At 49.2% G+C, this 23,486-nt stretch overlaps 3 protein-coding genes across 8 annotated transcripts in view; 1 reads left to right on the plus strand and 2 right to left on the minus strand.

The window, feature by feature from the left end:
* KCNT1 (potassium sodium-activated channel subfamily T member 1) overlaps positions 1–10,467 on the minus strand; it is a 56,445-nt gene extending 45,978 nt beyond the window's left edge. For 2 of the 6 annotated variants that reach the window (XM_085239740.1, XM_085239743.1), the window contains exon 1: positions 10,127–10,466. In XM_085239740.1, the coding sequence (XP_085095866.1) occupies positions 10,127–10,272 (146 nt within the window). In that variant the 5' untranslated portion in view covers positions 10,273–10,466. Of the gene's footprint in view, positions 1–10,126 lie in introns of all 6 variants that reach the window. The other 4 variants (XM_085239741.1, XM_085239739.1, XM_085239746.1 and 1 more) reach the window with 3 other exon arrangements.
* Positions 10,468–14,023: 3,556 nt separating this feature from the next.
* Positions 14,024–15,739, plus strand: B3GALT9 (beta-1,3-galactosyltransferase 9). The gene has a single exon (XM_031556281.2). The coding sequence runs from the start codon at positions 14,508–14,510 to the stop codon at positions 15,543–15,545; it is 1,038 nt and encodes a 345-aa protein (XP_031412141.2). The 5' UTR covers positions 14,024–14,507; the 3' UTR covers positions 15,546–15,739.
* A 546-nt stretch (positions 15,740–16,285) lies between these two features.
* Positions 16,286–23,127, minus strand: PSMD5 (proteasome 26S subunit, non-ATPase 5). Its single transcript, XM_085239361.1, has 10 exons — positions 22,854–23,127; positions 22,588–22,732; positions 21,553–21,666; positions 20,990–21,118; positions 20,445–20,554; positions 20,191–20,333; positions 19,776–19,967; positions 18,823–18,932; positions 18,566–18,706; positions 16,286–18,092 (listed from the first exon to the last, which is right to left on the minus strand). The coding sequence occupies exons 1-10, from the start codon at positions 23,024–23,026 to the stop codon at positions 17,835–17,837; spliced, it is 1,515 nt and encodes a 504-aa protein (XP_085095487.1). The 5' UTR covers positions 23,027–23,127; the 3' UTR covers positions 16,286–17,834.
* Between the last annotated feature and the right edge of the window lie 359 nt (positions 23,128–23,486).

The following is a 23,486-nucleotide window of genomic DNA, read 5'->3' on the forward strand; positions in this document are numbered from 1 at the left end:
CTCACCAGGCTGCTGGCACTTAAATCATCTGGACAGTCCCATATTAAATGAGAAACCGTGGATGCTGATGAGTCAGTTACCCATCCAGCCACCAAACGTCACGGCCAGGCGGATTTATCACCCGTCCTTTGGTTGTTGATGCCTCTAATCGAAGGTGCGGGGGATCACAATGTCTGGGAGAGATCCAAAATGATGGTTCAAACAAAGAGGGCCGTGTGTGGTCATCTACACACAGTCTGCCAGCCACGCAGAAAGGAGATGGAACTCAGCCGACTCTCAAGCTATCAATTGCTGAGAGCTTGTCTTTGCTCTCCAAACCACATTTGTCAACAAGAACATAGCTAATATACTACTCCCCATGTCAGCTAGAGCTGCTAATTAAGCTGATGAGAGTTATGCTGATTTTACAAGGCAACAAAGCAAGGTAGTGCTGTAAAGCCAGCATGCAGGCACACAAGGCAAAAATCACTGGTCCTGATCCTTTGGGTCCTGGCTTCAATTTCAAATTAATCTGTGCCACGAGCGTAACTCCAACTTCATATGCCCTTTGTGGAAAGTGGGACAGGGAGGAGGAACTTAAAAGAGAAATTGTGGTACCTCTGCAGCAATCTGATTGTTTGCTCCTCACTTGTAAGCTTGAAGTGTGAGGCAGACAAATAGCTGAAAGGCTCCAACTGCTGCCAGGGGCACTTCCCAGGGTCTCACCCAAAGCTTCTCCAAGACCCACCTCCCTATCGCTACAAGCTACTCACAGAAGGAAGAAAGAAGGAAAAGCTTCCAGTAGTTTTATACTAAATGAGCGACAAGCAGACAGTTAACTTTTTGCTGCAGGCTCAGAGATGTGATCACAGGCTCCTTGGATTCTCTTCTCCCTTTAACAACTGGAAGCCCTGTACATAAATTCCCAGCTGAACAGGTTCCAGTGCCCTGATGAGCTGCAGTTGGTGAGTTTCTGGAAGAGCAACCAGCATGCAAAATTTCTGCTGAACACAGCCCCAGAAGACAGCACAGCTTTCCCAATGCTTCAGATTATTTTCACTGATGTTTTTTTTGCCACTCAATTCTATACCCCGAGAGCTTTCCAAGCCCTTTTAGCTACCATATGCACACTGCAGCCGAGGCTCAGTGCTGACTAACACATCTGTGCAGGGCCTCAGGATTCAGAGAGGTTATTCTAAGATAAAAATTGATCCAAAATTTGGTCTTACAGAGAAATCGGGCCAAGTTGCTGCCAACTCAAGGACTCCCTCTGGTTCAATCGATCTCAGCACAGAAGTTATCCAACTATCTCCAGCTCACATTGCAAAGGAGGATCTAACATTAATCTAATCACAAAGCCACAATTAAGTCTGCCCTCTTTGAGCTTAACTATAAGATATGCCAAAAGAATTCCTACAGCACAGGCCAGGCCCAGATTTACTGTAGGACAGCACCTTAAAAACAGAACTTCCAGGGAGAGAAAAAATAACAAATAAGACAAATCATCCACTCCCCTGTTATACCTCATAATTGAAAATGGGGAACCAAGTGCTCAACTCCAACTGAGGGCAATTATCGTTGCATTTGAAGGGAACTGTCACAGACAGCAATCTCCTGTGATCATTAAGTGCCTGTTTAAAGGAGCGTGTCGCTTTGTTTCCCAGAGGAGAAGCAGAAAGATGGGGCTGCACAGCACGGTCACAACAGCTGCCATGTGGACAGGGCAGCTCTGCAGTAAGTGGACACTTCAGGATGCCAACATGGACTGAGGTCTGGGCAGGCAGGGCTCAGCTACTCTGCACCCACCGAGAGCTGAGGGTGCAGTCATCTCTATGTCATTACATCATGCTTGTGTTTGATTGTTTCTCTAACCCTCACCACATGCTTTTTAAGCCCAAGTAATCCATCTCTCTTGGTCTCTGATCCTGCATCAAATGCACAAAGCAAGGCAAATATTTGCCAATATCCTTTATTAGTGCTAAGAAAACTCAATAAGACCCAGTGATATCACAAACCCCAGAAGCATCATTTCTGCTCCGTATTTGCATCCGAGTTTTTCTCACATCCACAATCACAGCACATTTTGAACGCATTCTTTCTGAGTCTCACATATGAAAATCATTCAGAATTTTTAAAATTTGGCACATTTATTTATTCTGGCTTCAGATGAAGGCTCAGCAAGACAAATGCTGCGTGCACCTGTTGGATGAAGATGCTTTCTCACACAGTGACTGTAAGACATGTTGCACATCCACACCTCAAGAAGAAGAAGTGCTATCTGCACTGCACTCATTTCCTCACATCGGCACAGAGATCCATCCCCTCTGCCCAAACACAGAGATTCTGAGCTACAGAAGTGCCACAGCAACACAGACTGTTCTTCCAAGCAGTAGTGTATAAAATAAAAAATTCATGAGCAAGATTGCTTATTGCATAGTCTTCAAATACTACCAGAAAAAAAAAAAAAAAAAAAAAAAGAATCCCAACGTGGCTTATAGCTAAATACAGGACAGCAGCTTTATTTTTATCTTGCCATCCTTCCCTTCCTCCAGAACCATCTACAACTACAGACACACATGGAAAGCTCAGCACTGCTGTGCTCCATCGCTGTTGCCTGTCTCTCTCCGCCCCTTTGGCCGCTCCCCACTGCAATCAGCACCAGAGGAGACACCCAACTGCTGGGAACACAGAGATTGAGATCACATATAGTGACCTACACAAGACCTCCCCACTGATCCCCCTATCATTCACGTGTAGCCCAACACGATCACAGCACTATTCCAGCAAACACAACTGTCCACAGGAGCACGCTCCACCAGCAGTCTCCATGCTGCCAGCTGTGGTTTTCCTCAATCAGTGCTCTATGCATGGGCTGCTCGCCATCCCCTTCATCCCTTGCTGCATTCCCAGGAAAGCTCTTCTGCCAGCAGCATGCTCCCCAGGGACTGAAAGCATATGCAGAAGAGCAGCGAGAGTCCCACACCTACCCAACAAACTGCTGGGATGCACAGCCAACAGGAGAAGCTCAGCCTCAGAGGGCACCCCAGGGCTGTGGCAGCTGATCGCAATGCTTTTTAGGATTTTCTTGCTTCTTTTGACTCTACATGTCAGCATTGAGGGAGAACACAACTCAGATTCCTCTCATGCTTCCATGCATGCTACTCAGGACAGAAACTACAGAGCAGCTTCCTGTATTGGACCATGAACAACCAGCAAACAGCCCAGGGCTGTAGGCAGGTCCCATAGCCCCACTTGTTGCCCATCCCACAGCGCCCATGTCCTGCAGGGACCACCATCAGGAGCTCCAATCTCCCAGCAACACCTCCACCTCAGAGCAACCATCCTAGGCCCTGCAGTCAAAGACTTTTACATGGGATCTCACTGGGCCTCAATTCTCCCTTTAGAAGGGGCCCAACAGAAGGGGCCCACCCCCACTTCCCCCCACTCCCTTCAAGAAGAGTGAGGTCCCGCAGCTGCCATGGGGGTCACCAAGCTCCCAGCTTGCAGCTCTTGTGAAGGTGAGCTCAGCTGCTGCCAATGAACACAGCCACACAGGAAATTCTGACCTTTCACTTTCTATATTTAATAAAATACATATAACCATCATTTATTTGCTTCTCCTCCTACACCTTTCATGGTTACTGGATTACAGTTGTCATACCCCCCCTCTTTTTTCCTTCCATCTGAGTGACATCGCTGTGGGGTCTCTGCATGGCCTGAATGCACCAGGAGTGCGTGGGCACCATCTCTGGGCCAGGAGCCTTTTGCCAAGGAAGGGAACAGGCAGCAGCTTGGCAGGGCTTCCTTCCCCCTCCCCCCCCCCCATTCAACATCTCAAACATCGCCTCTAAGTGCGGGGCTCTGAACCAAGCCATAAGTCACTGCAGTGAGAATGGTGCCAACCTTAGAAGTAATCAGAGAAAAACAAAAATGCTGCATGGAGCACAGCCTGCCCTCTCCCTCGTGCTACACCGTTCAAAATCAGCATTTACTGGGGGCAGCTCCACAGACCAGTGTAGTGGGCAGCAGTGATGAACTAACAATTTCATGCAAGGCATGAGATGCTCAATTGCCCTGATTAAACTCTTGCATCCACGTTTGTATCTCACAGATCCTATTAGTTGCCCAAAACACCCACGTAGAACTGCTCAGACCTCTGACAAATTCCTCTCTTGCTTCTCTTTCAGCATGTGGAGGCAATTTAGCTCCACAGGCCTTGCAGAAAATTTAGCTTTTTGTGTATTGCACTTTGCAAACTAATAGGAAGCGTGAGTCAGTGCGCAACTCCATGAGCATCCTCCCTGCTGGCAATGCTATTTTCTAGAAGACAAAAGTATAAATTGTACCTTCCAGGTCCAGAGTCATTTTTCCTATTAGACAACCCCCTATTAGCAATTCAGAGCCACGTACCCCATATTCCCTTCTGGCCTGATGCATGCACAAGTATGTGCAGAGAGACAAAGCTCCCTGAAGCCCAAACCACTATGAAGGCTTTTCACTCCTTTTCACTCCTTTTTTTCCCAGAGAGCAAGAGCTCCCAGCAAAGGTGCACATAAACAGCTCAGGCTGATGCCCCCCCCAGGGGCTGCAAATCCTAAACAATATTTGGGGGGAGGATCTGATCCTGCACCACCCCAGCACTGCTGCTGGCAGTTGAGTGGCTGTGCTCCCTCCTTCCTGACTGCCACTGAAGCGAGACCGAGGAGTGGATGCATCTCTCATCTCCCGTTGTGCATCCAGCAGTGATGGATCCCAGGAGCCCTCCTGACCACTCTGCTCCCGTTCTCATCACTGCCACAGGGCAGCACGCAGTGTGCTGGAGAGGCGACAAATAGGACACACCTGCACAGCAAGTCTTGCTGTTTTGCTTCTGGCATTGCATGTCCCATCCTTCAGCTGTGACAGAGAGAGACATCCAAAGGCCCAGAGGAGGCAGGTGGGCAGGTGAAGAGCAGGGGGAGGCAGGTGCCAAGGGCTCAGAGCCCATCCTCCAGCTAAGATGCCATGCAGACCTGCTACAACTCAAAACCATCCCCTGACTGCTGGCCTCTGGCAAAGATGCTTCAGCCTCTTTCAAAGAGCTCTTTGAGATGTCCTCATCTTTGCTCGTCAATATGAAGTAGTGCTGATAGGAAAAACCAAAATAAGTGTTTGCAGTTGCTGGTGTAGGGAACAAAGCTCCAGCTCCCTGGCCCTGCAGCTTCAAGGCATCCCTAAATTCTGGGAATTTTTGTTTTTTGTGAGCACCACACACGGCACCCACAGGTCTCTGCTGGGCTGGGCACAGGGCACTGCTGGGCAAAGTCAGAAACGAGTGGAGAGGAATTGCAAGGAGGGGATGAGGAGAGGAGCAGCGCTCAGGGCAGAGAAGGACCTCTGGGAGCAGGTAGCCAAAACGCTGCTGAGTTCCCCCCAGAGCCGCACCCCAAGGCAAAGCCAACAGCCGACAGCCAGGCAATGAGGCACAGCGGTTCATTTGCAGCCGGTTTGGTTCATTGTGCAAATATGCAAATAGAACGCAAACGAGCTGGGTGATCGCTCCCAGCACAGCACACGGCCCCATTTCCCTACGGCCCCCCACAGAGCCCAGGACCCCTCCACCACCTCTCTGTGCTCCGGGGGCCGAATCCCCCTAAAGAGGAGCGGAGAACGGGCGGAGCCCCCGACCCAGCGCTGCCATTCAGCCCGACCCCTCCCGGCCGGGAACGGCTCCTGGCGGGGGAATTATCCGAAACGCAGCCATCCTGAGGGCAGAGACCGCTGACCCTGCTGGGAAACCACTGACCCAGCAATCCCTGGAGCTATTTATGGATTAATTACACCATTAAACAGCATCTTCCCCGTGTGAGCTCCGAACTGGGGTTCCCTGAGTTTGGCCCTTCTCAGCAAGGACGCGGCCCTTTGTCCTCAGCATTTTGCAAGGTGCCCTGGAAGCCTGTGTAAGTTCCCCTAAAAGCAGATCCTCCTCAAAGCTCAAGAGATCCAGTAACAAGGATGGACACTGCAGGAAGGAAGGAGCTGCTGTGCCACAAGGCCACATTGGACCCGCTGGGATTTCTGAGCTGAGAAACCACCAGAACCACAATTTCCATCAGCCAAGGGTTTCTCTGGGGTCCCCAGCACAGCATCCCTCCCCCCCCCAGCTGTTGTGTGCTCAACCAAACTCAACGATGCCCAACACTTTAGAGACTCACAACACAAATTAAAAAGTGCGTAAGATCAGGGCACCGCTAATTCTTGCTGACGATCTGCTGGGTAAATTCTCCCTCCTGCACAGCCCCAACCTGCTACAAGCATCAGGAACAAAAAGGGAGAAGAAACTTCTCGGCGCTCCAGACCCCTGCAGCACGATCTCTTCTATTAGAGCAGAAAATAATAGGGAGGCGTGGGAGGAGGAAGAGTCTTTTCACAGTCGGGATACAAAGACTGCAGAAATGAGCCCCATGAGGCGGGCTGTCAGCCCACCTGCCAGACACAGCCATGGGTTGAGGTGGGGGGGTGGCTGTCGGCAGCAGACAGGGAACAAACAGAAGGGCAACGCAGAGGCAAATGTTGTTCCTGGGGCCCCACAGGGCTCATTGCTGCTCTGTGAGTTCAGAAGCAGTGGCGATGACTCCAAATTACACAGCGTGGTCAGGCCAAAATGTGACTGTGAAAAGGTGATGGAGGATCCGTGTGATCTGATGATTAAATGCCAGGTGAAAATTAGCATCAGTAAATGTCGGCTAATACAGAAGGGAGAGAAAAAAAATCACTGTCCTGCACAGGCAGCAAAAGGGCTGCTTATTTAGCAGTCAGAAAAGAGCCAAAGACACCGCAGATAACTGCACAGAGCCAGCAGCTGACTGCCAGTGGTGGTCAGAAAAACAAACAGAACATTGGGAGCGGCTGTGACACCACAGGGAAATGCACAGCAGTTCAGGTTCCCCTCCCCAGAGGGCTGTGGGGATGAGAAGCACTTTGTACCAACAGAGACGAGATAGATCAATAGGAGACTTTAGCTGGATTGAGAAGAGATGAAAGGGAGGTGAGATGAGATGGGAGAGATGAGACCACCCATCTGTGAGTGCTGAGCCCCCAGCCCCACATCTGCATGGGGGGGTGGTGCCTGGGGTAGGTGCAGGCACTGTGCTCAGCCTCATGCAGCCCTCTGTCTGCTTTTATTCAAGAGAAGAATGAATGAGATATTCCACACGCCAGCACAGTTTGGCGTGGATGCAAGAGAAACACAAAGAGGCTCCAAACTAAATGGAGTGCAGCACTTGGGAACTGTGAGCGAAGGTCGGGACGAGGTCACCAATGGAGGATGGGGAGCAACCAGAGAGAGGCTGCAAATATTTTTGCAAAGCAGAAAATGCCTTGAGCAAGGGCAGTGTTCTGCCTTGGTGCCCTCCAGTGAGGGGTGCCAGCAGCAGCAGCATGCTGCAGTGAGGACACGCAGCACTCAGGTGTCCCTCACTGGGGAAGGCCCTCTCAAGAACCAATCCATATTCCCATGTATGCCACAAGGTGCTCTCCCACAGCAGTTTTAAACATCCCCAAGGTGCCCGGCCCTGAGTGTCGAGCCCTCATTCAGAGCCACACGCTGCCCTTTCCTCATCAGCTGAGCAAAACAAGAGCAAAAATCCTTCTTATCTCTGCTACATAAACATCAAGAATACGTGGTGCGTGGCCCTTGGCTCCCTGTTGCAATTCCTTGTGGAGCAGGGAGGCTGAGGTGCCCCACGGCTGTTGCAACCCACACCGGTGACTTTTGGAAAGGCAATAAATGCCTGAGCCCATAACCTGGCCCAGCAGAACTGTTACTAACTAGCTGCAGAGCCCAGCTCACTCCGAGCATCCATCCAAGAAGCATCTCCCCATTCGTTTCTGAAAGTGGAAAAGGAAGCAGCTGTTGGCTCCAGGACTGCACTCCCACAGCACAGGGATGGGTCACAGACAGACTCAATGCACAGAACCAGGAGCACGAGGTTCCCCCCAGCCCCACTCCCAGCCCTCCCCTACGCCCGCCCAGCCGCTCCCAGCCCAGCACTGGGACAGACAGACTCTGCCATCCCTGGAAGAGGCATTAAAAACCGACCTGAGAAAAGCCACATCCGTCAAAGACAAAGACGCGATGTTCCTAAACCCCTTCTCCAGGTGTCATGGTGCACACCATCCCATTTCACCTCTTTCTTCTCAAATAACCCATGGGACGCAGCGGGTGGAGCAGCCGCATCCCCTGCACACCGCTCCTCTCCCTCCGGCCCCCGACTCGCACAGGGTGTGTTTGTGTGAGCCCTTCCATATGGCCCCCATCCATCACTGCTCTGCACCCGTGCCCTTACATGGGCAAGGCAGGGGAAGAGCAGCTCCGGCCCAGAGGAAATCCTCTATTCCCTAAATGACTGCTCCCTGTGTAAACATTTACCCAGATTTCCCATGATGTAGGGAAGCAAAATTTAGGTTCTTCGTACCTTCTGAGTGCCAGAAATGCATATTTGCTCTCCAAACATACTTTTAAGTGCTTTTGCTGTTAACCCCTTTCTTCCTGACTGCGAGGAGCTTGGGGGTGCTCACCCACTTATAAAGGATGGGGGGAAAGCACAAAGACATCTACACCCACAGATGGTGGTGACAGAGAAGATGGAACCTGTTTTAAACCATCCTTAGATTTGCAGAGTGACGGGATAACAGAAACATCACTTATCTCAGAGGGGCCAGCGTTGCTGCCAAAGTCCCCTGAACACAAACCTTCAGTGCCTTCTGCACACAGCAGAGCTGCAGCTGCACCAGGTTGGAGCCAGGGGCCAGAGCAGCCCTGCGGGCAGTGTGCTGGGTGCTGGGCAGGCACACAGAGATAGAATGTGATGGCACTGCGGCCTCCACAGAGCTGGAGGGGGTTACAGACACACTGAGCTGTGTAATCGTAATTAAAACCCAAGCTCTTCTCTACATATTGGAAAAGACAGAGGAGAAGACCTTTGGACAAGTGTTGTGTTGTCGTGTGTTAGATGAGGATAAATTACACCAAGCAGTACTGTAGAACAAATAAAAAGGAGCAATAGCTGCAGGCTGAGCTTGTCGTTTTCCTGCATTGTTACAGCCCCAGTCCCCCACCAGCTGCATCCCCAGCCCAAACCTGTTCACACACACAGCTGTGCTCCATAACTCATCAAGGACAGGGTCTGAAACACACCACACACAGGTGTGCAATGAGCAAAGTCGTTCCAGGAGTGCACTACAGCTTCACCACCACCCCTGAACACCCACAAAGCCTAGACTGGGGGACAGACAGCATATGCACATACAGGTGATGCTGTCCGAGTCCCTGAGGCACTGCAATCCCTCCTTTGTGCGGGACATTGTGCCTCTGGCAGAGGACAGCAGGGGGTGGCGATAGGAGTTCCAACCACAGGAATCAATGTTCAACGACAGCATGTTACCCGGCCAGCAGAAATGCTTTGAAGGTGATAGAGTTCATCGGCTACACTGCTCCTTATCTTTCTATCTAGTCTCTTAGGAACAAGAGACAGTGCCCCTAAATCACAGTGAGATGTCGACATAAAAAAAAACACCACAACACCACAGTCATCCAACTCTAGGCACAAACCCACAAACCCGAGTCCTTATCTGCCAACAGCGAACTGATGCACCCACTTCATTTGTTCTGTTAATATGTGACGAGCACGAAAGCCAATAAATGCAATCAGAGGAATGATTGCATTACGGAGCTGTCAGGAAAAGCCGGGGTTCTCCGACAGCAACGCATCCCCCGTTCAATGGGTGCTGGGCACACAAAGACGGCATCGTCTGCTGTGACCCCACAGAGCAGCTCTGCCCGCAGCCCCAGCCATCGTAACTTCGGCACAGAACCCTCCCAACACAGAGCCCAGGCTGGGACGTGCCACGCTCGGCAGGGTTCGAGCTTCTCCCGCGTGTGCAATGCGCGGTCCTCGGGCTTCACGACAGCTTCAGCGCTCGGCCACCCGTCTGGATGTTCGAGGGGGCCGAATTTTCCCGCAGAAACTTCGTGCCGAGGGGAGGGGACGAGGTCCTTCGGTGCACCAGGGGTCCCGACACAGCCGCCCCTGTTCGTCCCTTCCCTTCCCTTCTCTTCCCTTCCCCTCCGTCGGTGCCCGGTGCCCCCCCGGCCCCACAGCCGTACCTGTGGGCGCTGCCATCGTCGTACACGAAGGTGCGGTTGGTGTAACACTCGGCGCAGACGGCAGCCCCGCCGCCCGCCCTGCCCTCCGCCGGCGCCGCGGGTTTGTAGATCCCCTGCAGGCTCCGCTCCTCGCCCGAGAACGGCATCAGCGCAGCGGCGCGGGCGCCCGGAGGGGCGAAGCGGAGCAGAGCATCGGCGCCCCGCGCTGCCGGAGCCTCCGGCCGGGCGCTGCCCCCGGCGGGCGCGGACGCGGGCACGGGCGGCGGCAGCGCGCTCCCGGTGCCGGTGCCGCTCCCGGTGGCGGCCGCCCATCACGGCGCGCCCCGCAGCAGCCCGCGGGTCGGCCGGGCGCTCCGCATGCCGGGAGGGGCGGCGGCAGCAACAGGTGCCGGGAAGTTGGGAGGCGGAACGGGGGCGGGAGCGGTGTGCCCTCAACACACACCGACACGACACGGCTCGGTTCGGCTCGGCTCCTGCCGTGCTGCCCGCCCGGGAGATGTTGTGGTACGGCACGGCACGGCACGGCTCGGCTCGGTGCGGGGTGCCGCCACGGCGCTGCTCCCTCTGCCGGTGCCCGGTACGGCCCGGCCCGGCCGCTGCCCCGCGCTGCCACCTGCCGGCCGCCCCGCCGCCTCCCTCGGTGCGAGGGATGGGTTTCTGTTTGTTTTATTTTGGATAGGGTCGCGTCAATATTTGTGCCGGGCGCCGGGCCCGGGCCGTGCTGCGCGGCCGGTACTGATCTCCCGGGGGGGCACCGCTGCCGTAACGCGGCCCCGCCCGGGCTGGGAGCGGCCGCTGCCCCAGGGAAACGGGTAACGGAGCGGCCCCGGAGCGCGATGCCCGCGCGGTGCCACCGCGGTGCCGCAGCTCCGCTCCCTCCCCAAACGCTCTCCGGGTTTACGCCGCTTCCCATGAGCAGACTTCGTGCTTCTCTCGCAGCATCCCTTCCTCCTCCTCCCTCTCCATATGGGCTCTCCTACACTCGGAGTCGTTCGAGAGAAAAGCGATCCGTGCCGCCTGTGCCATCCATCCATGTGACGCTTCCTGACCCAACGTGCTTTTAAGAAGGAGAAGTTATTCTTCATTCACTAATTGCCTCCCATTAGCGGGTGCAAAATGTTAATGCGCAGCTCTGCGAGGAGAGGGGGCGGCGGCGCGGTGACACGCGGGGTGAGCACAGGCTGGGGGAGGAATTACTTAAAAATACGATGGGGATGGGCAGGAAAAAGATGTGAAAAATGTAAGAGAAAGAGCCAGAAGGGAAAAGAATCTTCGTGCACTGGGACCTGAGCTGGGAGCATGCCACCGCACTGCACAGAGAGGGTCAAATAGAGCCAATAGGGCTGGAGAGCCAACGGGACCATGTGGGCATTCGTTGCCTTCAGCCTGAAGGTTGCCCCACGTCGCGTGGACATCTCAGTGACAGCTGGCACGACGTCCCACGCAGTGTCTGTGCCAAAGCGGTGCCGGCTGCTCCCCCCCATGCTCCCTGCCCCTTCCCAGCCCACAGCATTTTCTCACCATGAGAGCCGAGTGCCCTCTCTCCCAGTGCTGGCACTGCCCAGAGATGCTGCTCTTCCCCTCCTCCAGTGCTTTGCTAACGTTTATAGGAATGTTCACTTCTCTTTGGAGAGCCATTCCGGCTCCAGCCAGCAATGCCCTGTGCATCTTTCCCAGCAGCTGCAGTTTAATGCAACCTTGAGTCATCGTGGGACCTGTGCAGTCTCACTGTGGGAGCACAGGGGGCACAGCTCAGGGTGAGGGGCAGCTCCAGAGCTTTGTGTCTGGAGGAGCAATAAATACATCTGTGGGAGGCGATGGCATGGATGAGTCAGAGGCAGAGAGAGAAAGTCATCTGGGGAGGAACAAAGGAGCAAAGTCCAGCACACCTCCATGCTATGGAGCCGAGCAAAGACTGTGGCTGTGCCTGAGCTCTCCAGCTCCATGTTTTGCAACCGTTAATGCTCTCTCCATTCAGCCGGTATTTAGTTCTGTGTTTCTGATGCTGAATGTAATGCTGAGAGAACACACAGAGGGTTTGAGCTGTCTGTATCGAGAAACACAGCGGGAGATGGTTGTCAAAGCTGTCATTGAACTCAAGAAGCAATAATCAAACACACACAGAGAAAGATAGAGCTCTGTAATTCCAAGCCTGATGTATGCAAAGAAAGAATGAATGCCGGGAGCTTGGCTACAAAACATATTTTCAGTGTAGTCAACTGAGTCAATTGAGCCATGAAATAGAAAAAGATGCCCTTACGGGGGTGCAGAGGGGCTGAGCTATTTGCCAGCTCTCTGGATTGCTGCCTTGTTTGTAAGTTTTCTACCTTCATTTAACACCCTGAGGAACATTAAATATCAAAACCCAAATGAAATAAGCGCGATTAAGCTCTGTAAAACCATCTCCCCCATCACCTCCCCAGCTTTGTGGAGAATTGAGGGTGAAGAACTGCTTGCAGGAGCTGAATCATAACTGCCAGCAAAAACATCACTATTAGGTGACTAAGACCAAAACTATTGTCTTCCTCTATTTATCACCACCGATGCTGTTATTAAGACCCAGAGGAGCCCCTGTGCAGTCCCTGGTGCTCTCTGCACACAGGGAGGTGCCCAGACCTGAGCTCAGCCCCTCAAGGACATGGAATTCCCTTTTCTGGAGGCTATTGAACCTCATGAGGAGTGAGGTTTCTCCTGAACGCAGATAAAACTCATCAGTTTAGCCATAAGGAGCAGCTTTGGTCGGAAAACAGAAATCTGCATATATTTTGGGTGTACACGTGGCTGTTTGAATCAAGCCCTGCCATCACAATGCTGAGCAGAAGGAAGGGCTCCAGCACTGCAGGCACCATGCTGCGTGTAATTGCAGCAGGCTGATGCACATGTGGGGCTTATTATTGTTTTAAAAACGCACAATTGGGAAAGCCAATATTTGTCATGGAAGCGGTTTCAAATACCAGTGTTTATTTGCTTATTAAATAGTTTAGCTGGAGACAGAGCATCTTCAAAGGAGGAATTTTTTTTTCTCAGAATGCGTATCTGGTGCTGTAGTGCTGTATTATTATACATGAAAAATATTTCCTGATCAGCTTTTTATTCCGGAGAACACACTTAAGTGACATTACCCACGCAGACAGCTTGCCAAGCTTCACAGCACAGCTCTGTGAGGACTGTGGGGACCCAACCTTGCTCCAGCCAAACCTGGAGCCCTGTGGGCAGCCCAGAAAGGAGATCCGGGTGATCCCATTGCTCACAGTGGGGCACTTCTCCTGCCACCATTACAACAGCTGCCCAAGGAGAAGGTGGGACTCTTTTCCCCCATGGTTCCACACTACTTTTTGGGGGTGTTGTGGGGATGCCCTGGGTGCCACCACCACTAAAGCACCAACACACGCACTCCTTTAGAACTGTAAGTGATGGGTGGGCAGGTAGCACAGCTCTGTGCCACAACAGCATTTCACTGAAGTGCCCCCAGTGCAGCTGCACTCTGTCATTCCCCCAAGACCTCACAGACATCACACAAACCCCTCCTGAGTGTCAACAAAGAGTAGAGGGAAAGGCTAGAACTTGGCTTTGTGTTTGCTGCAGCTGCAACACAATCAGCCTTCGGATCATCTTTCCTCCCCACAGCAGGAGAAGTGAAGCTGTGCGTGGGTATGGGGAGGTAACCCAACCCTGCAGCCCCCAGACAGGCGCTGCCGCCCGAGGGGACGCTGCTCCAGGAGCTGCTGCCCACGGCCATGCAGGTGGGTGCCCAGGTGTGGGGTGTGGGCACAGCATGAGGCAGTGAGATGTGTCCCACCAGCTCAGAGCCGGCGCTGGGTGGGGAGCAGCTGGGCCAGCAGCACAGCGGGGAGCAGGAGGGGTGGGGAGCAGCCCTGGGCTGAGATGGGGCCTTGGTCCTGAGCGATACGGTCCAATTCTGTGCAGTAATGGTTCCCCTTTCCCCCTCTTACCCCATTTCCCATGGTTCTGTCAGATCAAGTGCCAAGGCTAGCCTCTGAGGATGCAACTGATCTTCATTAATATCTCACGCCTTCAGTAACAAGCTAAAACAGGCAGAAAGCATTCAAATATTCAGTTATTCCTCAGCATATCCACAGATGGATGCGCAGAGATGAGACATTTAATGTACAGCACATTAATGTGCATCTCAGCTTAAGCTCTCCCTGCACCACAAGGTTTGTAGGAAGTAAAAAGCTGTAGACTTAATGATGTACACATCTACAAGCCACAGTTCCATTTTGCTTGAAACTTTCATGATATGTACTATGAACGTGAGACAAAATAAAATCCTCAGCACCCAGGTGTGTTTCTTTCCCAGCTGTGCAGACTCCGGACCCACCAGTGGTGCTTTGTTCTGTTCAATGTCCTGCTGTTCCACATGCTGCTTTTCGGGGCAGACTTGCTGGAGGAATACTTCCTGCGGTCCTTACCTCTCTCCTACAGCGATGCGAAGGCCCTGGAGATCAGGGAGCGGGCCAGGAAGCTGGACACAGCCTCGTTGAAGGCCAACCTCTCCAGGTCTTACACTGTCAGCAGCACAGCGTGCTCTGATCAAGAGATATTTCTGCTTGTTCTCGTCTGCAGCAGCCCAGGAAACAGGACGAGGCGCAATGCCATCAGGCAGACGTGGGGCAATGTGACAGACACCACGGGTTATGCTGTCCTCACTTTGTTTGCTTTGGGAAGGCCAGCTTCGGTAGAAGCCCAGCAGGAGATTGATGAAGAGTCGCAAAAGCACAGAGATATTATCGAGGGCAGCTTCATCGATTGTCCTGCAACTCAGACACAGAAGATGATGATGATTGTGGAGTGGGTGGTGACTTTCTGTCCTCACGCAAGGTATACCCTTAAGACAGACGAAGAAATGTTTGTTGGCATTCCCAGCCTGGCTGGATACTTGCTCAGCTTGACTCAACTAGAGGATGTCTACAGTGGGAGGGTCATCCATCAAGGGGTGCCTGACAGAGACCCCCAGAGCCCCAGCTTTGTCCCCATCCATCAATACCCCGAGGAGTTTTACCCGGATTACTGTGACAGGAGAGCCTTCGTCATGTCGCAGGACGTCGTGCGCAAGGTGTTTGTGGCTGCCCAGGAGGTGCCAACTTCAGTGCCTGCCGATGTCTTCGTTGGGATCTGTGCTAAGAAAGCTGGCATCACTCCCATTCACAGCTCTCGCTTTTCTGGGGAAAAGCACATCAGCTACAATCGATGCTGCTATAAATTCATTTTTACCTCTTCCAACATGAACGAGGATGAGCTATTTAAGGATTGGAAGGAAACAAGTGATGGGAAAGACTGCTCGCTACTGGAAACGTACTACAGCCTGGTGTCCTGCAGGGTTCTGACCTATATTGATAAGTTCAAACAGTTTAACTTGGACAGAATAAAAAGTGAGGCTTTCCATGTCTCTGATTAAAATATAATTTTTGGGAAGGAAGGCTGTATTTCCTTCCACCATTCTTTCTTTCTTAACCTGTACATATTCAGCAATCTCCCCTCCAAGTTGGCTTCTTCCCTTCAACAGCTAATGAATTAGTAATGCTATCATGTTGCAGTAACAAAAGCTTTAAACATATTCTAGCTGCATGCCCTTGTACATTGTGTGAAGCAAGTAAAACGAGTACAAAGAAACATGGTGTGCATCCAGTGTTTTCCTTTGTACATAAAGATACACCAGTAACATGTAAACCATTTGGCTATAAAAAAAATGTATTGGCATATACTGAACAGATGTAGATAACAAGGGGTAAGATCTGAGCTCTAAGCTCAAAAAAAAAATGAAGCACACGTGCATACAAATGCCTCGTTTGGCACCTCTGTATTTTAATATATTGTATTTGGCACGTGAACCATGCAAAACAGATGTTAAAGACTTGACACAGAGAGCAGCCTTCATAAGCAACAGCTGAAGATGTGCACAGAAGTGACTCATGAACTGCAGAAAAGGGTTATACTGATTTCTTTTACCAAGATTTCAGTATACACCTCATCTAGAACTACCAGCACAAGAAGCCACCTGGAATAACCAAAGCTCAACCCCAATACAAGTGCAAAGTCACACATTTTCCTTTTTAGTGCTTTTATGTTTTTCCATACTTGGAGGTTCACACAGCTCCTGTGCTCCCTCAGCTCACAAATGAGACAGTACATACTGCGTTTCCCTCCAGCAGATGTTTATTATGCACACTAGGATGAAGTGAGAAGTAGCATAACATTGGATGACAATTTTTTGTACATATCTGATCATAAGTAACAAAGCAGATCACCTGCATTCAGACAGTTTGTTAGACATTAACAGATTCTCCCCAACTATCCAACTTCTGAGCCCATTCAGTTCCTTGCCAGCAATGTTCTCTTGCCAGCAATATTTTGGAAGGCAATGCTAACATCTCTGCTGCAGCCTGAATGTACTACAAGCAATAGAAGTTACTCCACAACTACATCGATCATCCCACTTCGCTTGGCAGAGTGAGGACACCAGGCAAGTACTTTCCATAGACGCACAGCTGACTTAACACACTAAAATAAGCCCCAGAGCAGTTGTTTCATGTGTTATTATGCTCCCTCCACCTTGCCTTCAGATTTATGTCCCCAACAAATCTAAGATAGACCTTCAGTATAAAACACATTGTGATCTTTGTTTATGGACCGACACATCAGGGGGGACAGAAGGGAGCGGTGGTCCAGCTAACCTTGTACCTCATCTCACCCACCACCTCCAGAAGAAGATGAAGGCCCATGAAGCACTACATTTATATTCTAATGCAGTTCGTGCATTTAAACATGAACACTTCATGTTCTTACCCCTTTTATTCCAACTCAGGCAAATAAAATTGGTACTTTTTTAAATAACACATTAAAACATTAATCTTCAATAAAAAAATAGCATAAACAGTTTAAGATTTGGTTCTGAAGTAGACTTGTAGCTGGTGCTCCTGTTCAGCAAGCAAAACAAGCTGCCAAAACCACAGTTAATGAGACAAAGCTCCCAATTTGGTTTTATACATCAGCTTACTTCTGTTTGTTTGTTTAAGGATTAAGTGTTTGTTTCTGTGATCTCAGTATAAAGTGTAAACAATACTTAGGACTTATTTAAACATGACTTACATTCAGCAACCTGATCAGAGAAGAGAATCCAGTTTGTACTCCCTCATGTGGACAGAATGTTACCAGTTTATTCTTAGAGAGTTTCTAACAGAACTATGGCAGGCTAAAAGAATATTTTCCATGCAAGTGCCAACTTTGACAGATATAAAAAAAATGTTTTTTAAAAAAGAGAAACTATGGCAGCATCTGAGCTTACAAAACCTCAACCTTTTTTTGCTTTTTTTTTTTTTTTTTTTAATTGTACTGTGATCTACTGAGAAAACATGATAGGAACTCTAAACTCAAACCAGTTTAAGTAAACATTGACAGCTTCTGCAAAATAAGACACAGTCAGCAGTTAACAGAATGCTTACTGTACTTACTTGCCTCAGAACAGTACACGGGAAAACTCTGCCATGAGATTCCATGAAAAATTACATTGTGCCCTATATGAATTGATTTGCTCTCATGACCCTCCTTTCAAACAGAGTCAAAGTGCTTCAGGTTCCTTTAAAGAGACACTCACACAGCTCCTGTGTGGGAATCTTTTACACCTTACATCTTAACACCTATCTCAGTAATGTGGTTTGTAAGAAGGGGAATTGAGACATCAGTGACATTATTCTGCTCCTTCCACAGCTGTAGTAGAAACTGCTTTGACATAATAAGGGCCTTCATTCAAATAAGCCCTAAGCCTCAAGTAATACTGATTTCCAAAGATTTCTGCAATTGTTTTAGAGTTTACAAGGGCCTTCACCAGTTCATACTTGGCATCCTTGGAAGCTTTGTCAGGTTCCACAGATCTGTCTACAATGTATTCCACAAACCCTGGACTGTTGAGCATCAACTTCTGGGCCCAAGCTTGATTTGCAATAGCCTAAATGTGAAGACAAAAAGAGAAGGAAAATTCATTTTAGTTTTAAAAACACCCCAAAATCAGTTACACAGTAGAGAGAGCAGAAAAAATTAAGTGGAATATTAATTCTACACAGTATTTACATAACTACCATCTGAATAATAGTTTTTAATCACTGGAAACCAAATACAGTTCAGTGCTTCTCTAGCATTTCAAGTGAATTATCAAAGTGGTGACCTCCTGTATAGGATTTCAAGGAAAAAAAAAAAACACCTTTGAATTAAAGTTTCTAAGAAGAGCACCGCAGACATGACTCATTTGCTACATTTTTTAAATGGTAAACACAAGTGAGACACAGTGGAAAAGACCTTATTTCTGACTGTTTCAGGAGTTCACATAATAAAACACCACCATTTGTGGCTTCCACTGAAAAACATGAAACTGTATGACAATACAATTCATGACCTGATCTTTAATAAAAGAAAGACACTTACAGTGAACACCCTTAAAGCTCCACAGTGCAGATCAGGGAACGGCTGAGTACTGATGCTCCTGAAGAGCTCCAGTGGTTGGCTGGACAAGGATGTGAACCATGACTCAGTCATTCTTAAAAGATCTTCTGTCTGCTGCTCTGGCTGCACATATCACAGAAATGTACAGATATGAAAGGTTAGTTAGAATTATGAATAAGTCTTCACACAAACAAAGACCCACCAACTGACCAGAAAACCAACCCACCAAGTAAACTTACAGGCAAGTAGAGAAGAGATGAAACAGCATCCAAGCATCGAAGCCGCAGCTCCGTGGGCGCATTCTTTGCCTGGTGCCCTATTTTGTTTAACAGATTCTGAAATCTGCTTCCTTTGAAAGTGAGAAAACAGTTCTTTGAGTAATTCAGGCAGACCTTAGACGAAGTACAATGTTACTAATTAGTTACATGATACAACGCTCTCCTACCACTAACATAGTATATAAAGCCTGAGAAAGATCCACTTGATCCACTGTAACAAAAGCAATGTAAGATTCTCTTTGCTTCATACAGACCTAAGATGGATGAATCCAAAGCTTTTATGTTTGTTCTGTGGACTATCCAGAAAGTTATTTGTCTCAGATAACTGAATCACTTTGGGAAGCTTAGACCCTAGTACATTTGTGATTAGAAATCCCCAATCCCAGCCTACAGTGCTACAAGTTATCTGCTTATGCTTATTTTTCACTTAAGTTCTTCACTTTAAACGAGAAGCAAAAAGAACACACAAAAAAAAAAAATCCAGAACCTACTTTCAATCATTTGAACCATTTTATATTAAGAAAAAAACTGCAGCCTTCGAGAGAAAAAAAAAAAGTGACATTGCATGATAGTTCATATTTTTTCTCACCCTGCTGAGAAGCCATGAGATAAGGAGAAACAAAGGAACCTAAAATTACAGACGTACTGGCAGTTTATATACTGCAGCTCACTAGAGAAGAGTGACTCAAATAATGCTTGAGACACCAGAATTCCACCTGCGAGGCATTTCGCTCTGCCATGCCTGACAAGGCAATTAAAAACCACCTTATCTGCTATAATGCAGCTATTTGAAGAGACAACCTTGATTGCTGTGTATGTTTTTCAACTCTTTTCTCTATTACACTATTATCAATACAGTTTTTAATATTATAATACACTGAGAAAATTTTATTGCCAAGAAAGATGACACTAACTTGCTTTCTGTAAAACCTGTTTGCCTTCCACACTTGATCCCAGGATTCCTAGTGTGTCCACAGCTACTCCAATCATGGTTGGATCGTGACTTTCTGCCATTTCAAAGACTTTTTCCATAAAGACAGGATATCGCTCACAGATCTGCTGCGGGCTGTCTACAACAGCCAGGTTTCCAAAGAATTTAATAAATCCTAATAGAGACAACAAGAAACAAGTATTCAGAGTGGAGTAACAGCATAAATTAAGATAAATCAAGATAAATTAATCCCGTTCTTCAGTATTTTGTGCACGTCCAATGTGAATTCTACTATCCAAAACATTCAAGAGCTTTTGAAACAGCTTAGTAGTCCTCTCAGTTTAACATATAATACTTGCAAAGGGTAACCACAGGAAATAAGAAATGCATGATGTAACCTGGTAAGTAGAAGCCTGAGAAAGGATCAGACTCTGCACCAATGATGATGTTAGAAATTTTATCAATCACTCCTTGCTGAGCAAGATACTGACGCCCATGGGCAGTATGTGCCAGTGAAGTCACCATCTCTATGCACGTAGCTCTGTAACAGACAAACAGTTTATTTGGTCTTTTGTTTAAAGAGGGTTATTAAAATAAGGTCGAGTACCACTGCTTCAGCAGTCTGGGAAATCTCAAATTCACTATAACGTACCTGACCAGAACATCATCTCCAGTCAACTCTCCAATTAAGTCTGATATTAATCCACTGTTTGCACAGTAATTAAGTGAGTCTGCTGACACTGAAGAAATCTCAACAATTAGCTAAATAAAAACACAGGAGAAAGAAGGTAATATCACACCATGTATATAACTATTCATAGCAATGGCCAAACACACCTTATAACACAGATTAATCCTTTATATATTAAATATAGTTTTATTTTTTCAGAATCTAAATGCTTGCCAGTAACAGACTCATACAGAGCTGCAAGTTGACAGCACATGCACCTGGCTTTTCTTTAAAAGATGAACTGCTATTCCCATTAAACTCTAAATGGCTAAACTGCATTATTCCTCCTTCGTCATGCATTTCTAAACTGATACACTACTCAGCATCGCTGTTTCTTTCCCACACCTGAGTTTTTAACAGCTCTGTACAGCAGTGCTGTACTCCTCCTGCTCCCTTCTCGCCTCAACAAAACAGAGACATGAAGAAAACTCACATAATTGTCAGGACAACATCAATCCCATTCCTACCTCATACACTCTGTACCGAACAACATCATTTGTTGCCATGACATTTTTCAAGTCACTTAATAAGCTGCTCACAAACAAAGCCTCTAAGCCATCTTGTGTTTGGGCTATTCTTGAGAGAGATTTGATGGCCTGTAAACAAAAACAATTGCTTGCTATAGTAACACAAAAAATACAGGATGATTTGATTTAGTCTCAGTGTTCTTTACTAACATATCAAATCATGCTATTTGTCTAAAATGGTAGTTCTCATTCACCTTTCAATGAGAATTATTCTACTGCTGACAAGGGCTAGTTTTAGTTACTGTGATTCAAACCTCTGGCATCAAATGTGGGCCTCTAAGTTCACTTATGCACCAATAGCTATTGGAAGAAAACAGTTCTAGGTAAATGTTTTTAATCATATCTAAGTAAATTCTGGGCTTAAGTCATTTATATGATTATAAAAGTCTTCCAGGCAACATGAGCTCTTTTTTCCTTAACAAAGAGCACAAGCTGACATTTCAACAACAGCAGAAAAGGCATTCTGTGCAGCATCTACAGAGGAGGAAGAAAGCAACACTTACCTCTTTAGCCACCGCTATTTTCTCACCACCAATGCAATTTATTATCTGCCGCAGTAGTTCAGGACTGTTGAGAATTTCTCTGACAGCATCTGAATTTTCAACAATCCTCCCAACCTATGGGTATAATTAAATAAAGTTATTCAATAACATCATAATAGCCTTTTTTCTCCTATGAAGAAAGGTTGAGTGAACTGGGCTTGTTTAGCTTGGAGAAGGCTGTGGGGAGACCTAATTGTGGCCTTCCAGTACTCAAAGGGAGCATATAAACAGAAAGAGGAATGGCTGTTTACAAGGGTGAATAGGATAGGACAAGGGGAAATGGTTTTAAACTGAGACAGAGAAGGTTTAGGTTAAATATTAGGAGAGAGTTTTTTACTCAGAGGTGGTGAGGCAATGGAACAGGTTGCCCAAGGAGGTTGTGGATGCCCCATCCCTGTAGGCATTCAAGGCCAGGCTGGATGTGGCTCTGGGCAGCCTGGTCTAGTGGTCAGTGACCCTGCACATAGCAGGGGGTTGAAACTACATGATCATTATGGTCCTTTTCAACCCAGGCCATTCTATGATTCATTTTATGATGTTTTCCCCTCACAAGGTCTGGATCAGACACCCAGGCAAAATCATCATTTCTGGAGGCACTCAGAACTCAGCAGACCAGCATCCCAGGCAGTCCGCTGCAACGTGGCCCTGCTTTTAACTGGGATTGCTTTTAACTTGGGCCTGTGATGACCAGAGCTCCATCCCAAACTACAGAATCACAGAATGCCTCAGGTAGGAAGGGACCCAAGCAATACAACATTGCTACACTTTGCTCTATGGCACCTGCTGCCAGTGCTGCCTTAGAATGCTCTACTCAGAACAACCCATAACAAACAGAAGGTTCAGTTACAAAAGATCTCTGCCCAAACAGCTTTATGTGTTATGGTTAGCAGGCATATCACGAAGCTCACACGCTGCACAGTAAGAGCAGCAGCCTGCAGCAAAGTACCCCAGTAGGTTGGGATGAGCGCGGAGCTCAATGTCGGATCACGGCCGTACCTGGGATATGGAGAGGATCTTCACGGAGTCGTCGGGGTGAAACAGTCCCTTCCGCAGCTCCTCCCGCAGGTTCTGGATCACGTAGAGCGGGTCCAAGGCTTGCAGGAGCCTCTCCAGGACGGCAACGCAGGCGGACAGCTGCTCCCTGCGCGGACAGAGAGAAACCCCTCAGCGGGACCCGCAGCTCGCCGAGGGGACGGGGCCGGGAGCAGGAGGAGGCGGGAACCCCCGCGAGAGACGTGGGGACGGCAGGAAGGGCCGCTCACCGCTCACTGGTGCCGAGGAGGTTGAAGAGCGCTGCCAGGTGCTCGTCGCTGAGTTGGGCGCGCAGGGCGGCGGGCGGCACGGCCTGCACAGCGAGCCGCAGTGCGCGCAGCTCCTCCAGAGGCGCCTCCCGCCGCGCCGCGCGCTCCAGCAGCTCCAACACCGCCTCCGCCATCTTGGCGCCGCCGCCAAGTCCCGCGAGATCGCCGCCCCCTCCTTTAGCAACGCCACCCCGTCGCTAAGGGTCCCTTTCGCGTCCGCCGCGCAGAAAACAAAATGGCGGCCGTGCCCCGCCCCCTCGTGACCTCCGCCACCGCCTCGCGCAGCGATTGGACGGGGATAAAGTGGGGGCGGGGCTAGCGTTGTCCCGCCCCGTCTGAGGGGTGTTATGGGGGGGCTGAGTGGGGCGATGGGGAGATGGAGTCGTAGGATAGTCCGTAGGATCATAGAGCTGCTCAGTTTGGAAAGCACCTTAAAGATCATCAAGTCCAACCGCAACCTAGCCATAGTGCCCTAACTCTAAGAAATAGAATGATTTGCAGTGTATGGAGCGCGGAGCGAATTCGGGGTCTGTGATGGCATCTGTCGCGCTCAACCCTGCTGGGAGCAGCTCGGGTGGGGGCTGCTGAGGGGCA

Source organism: Meleagris gallopavo, chromosome 19 (genome assembly GCF_905368555.1).
Source record: "Meleagris gallopavo chromosome 19, MGAL_WU_HG_1.1, whole genome shotgun sequence".
NCBI lineage: Eukaryota > Metazoa > Chordata > Aves > Galliformes > Phasianidae > Meleagris > Meleagris gallopavo.

Coding starts and splice junctions, on each gene's coding strand:
- B3GALT9 (XM_031556281.2), top strand. CDS start 14,508: ATGCTGCTTTTCGGGGCAGACTTGCTGGAGGAATACTTCCTGCGGTCC.
- PSMD5 (XM_085239361.1), bottom strand. CDS start 23,026: ATGGCGGAGGCGGTGTTGGAGCTGCTGGAGCGCGCGGCGCGGCGGGAG. Junction 20,334..20,444: donor GGAGATGATGTTCTGGTCAG/GTACGTTATAGT, acceptor TGTCTGTTACAG/AGCTACGTGCATAGAGATGG. Junction 19,968..20,190: donor CTCAGGCTTCTACTTACCAG/GTTACATCATGC, acceptor TGTCTCTATTAG/GATTTATTAAATTCTTTGGA.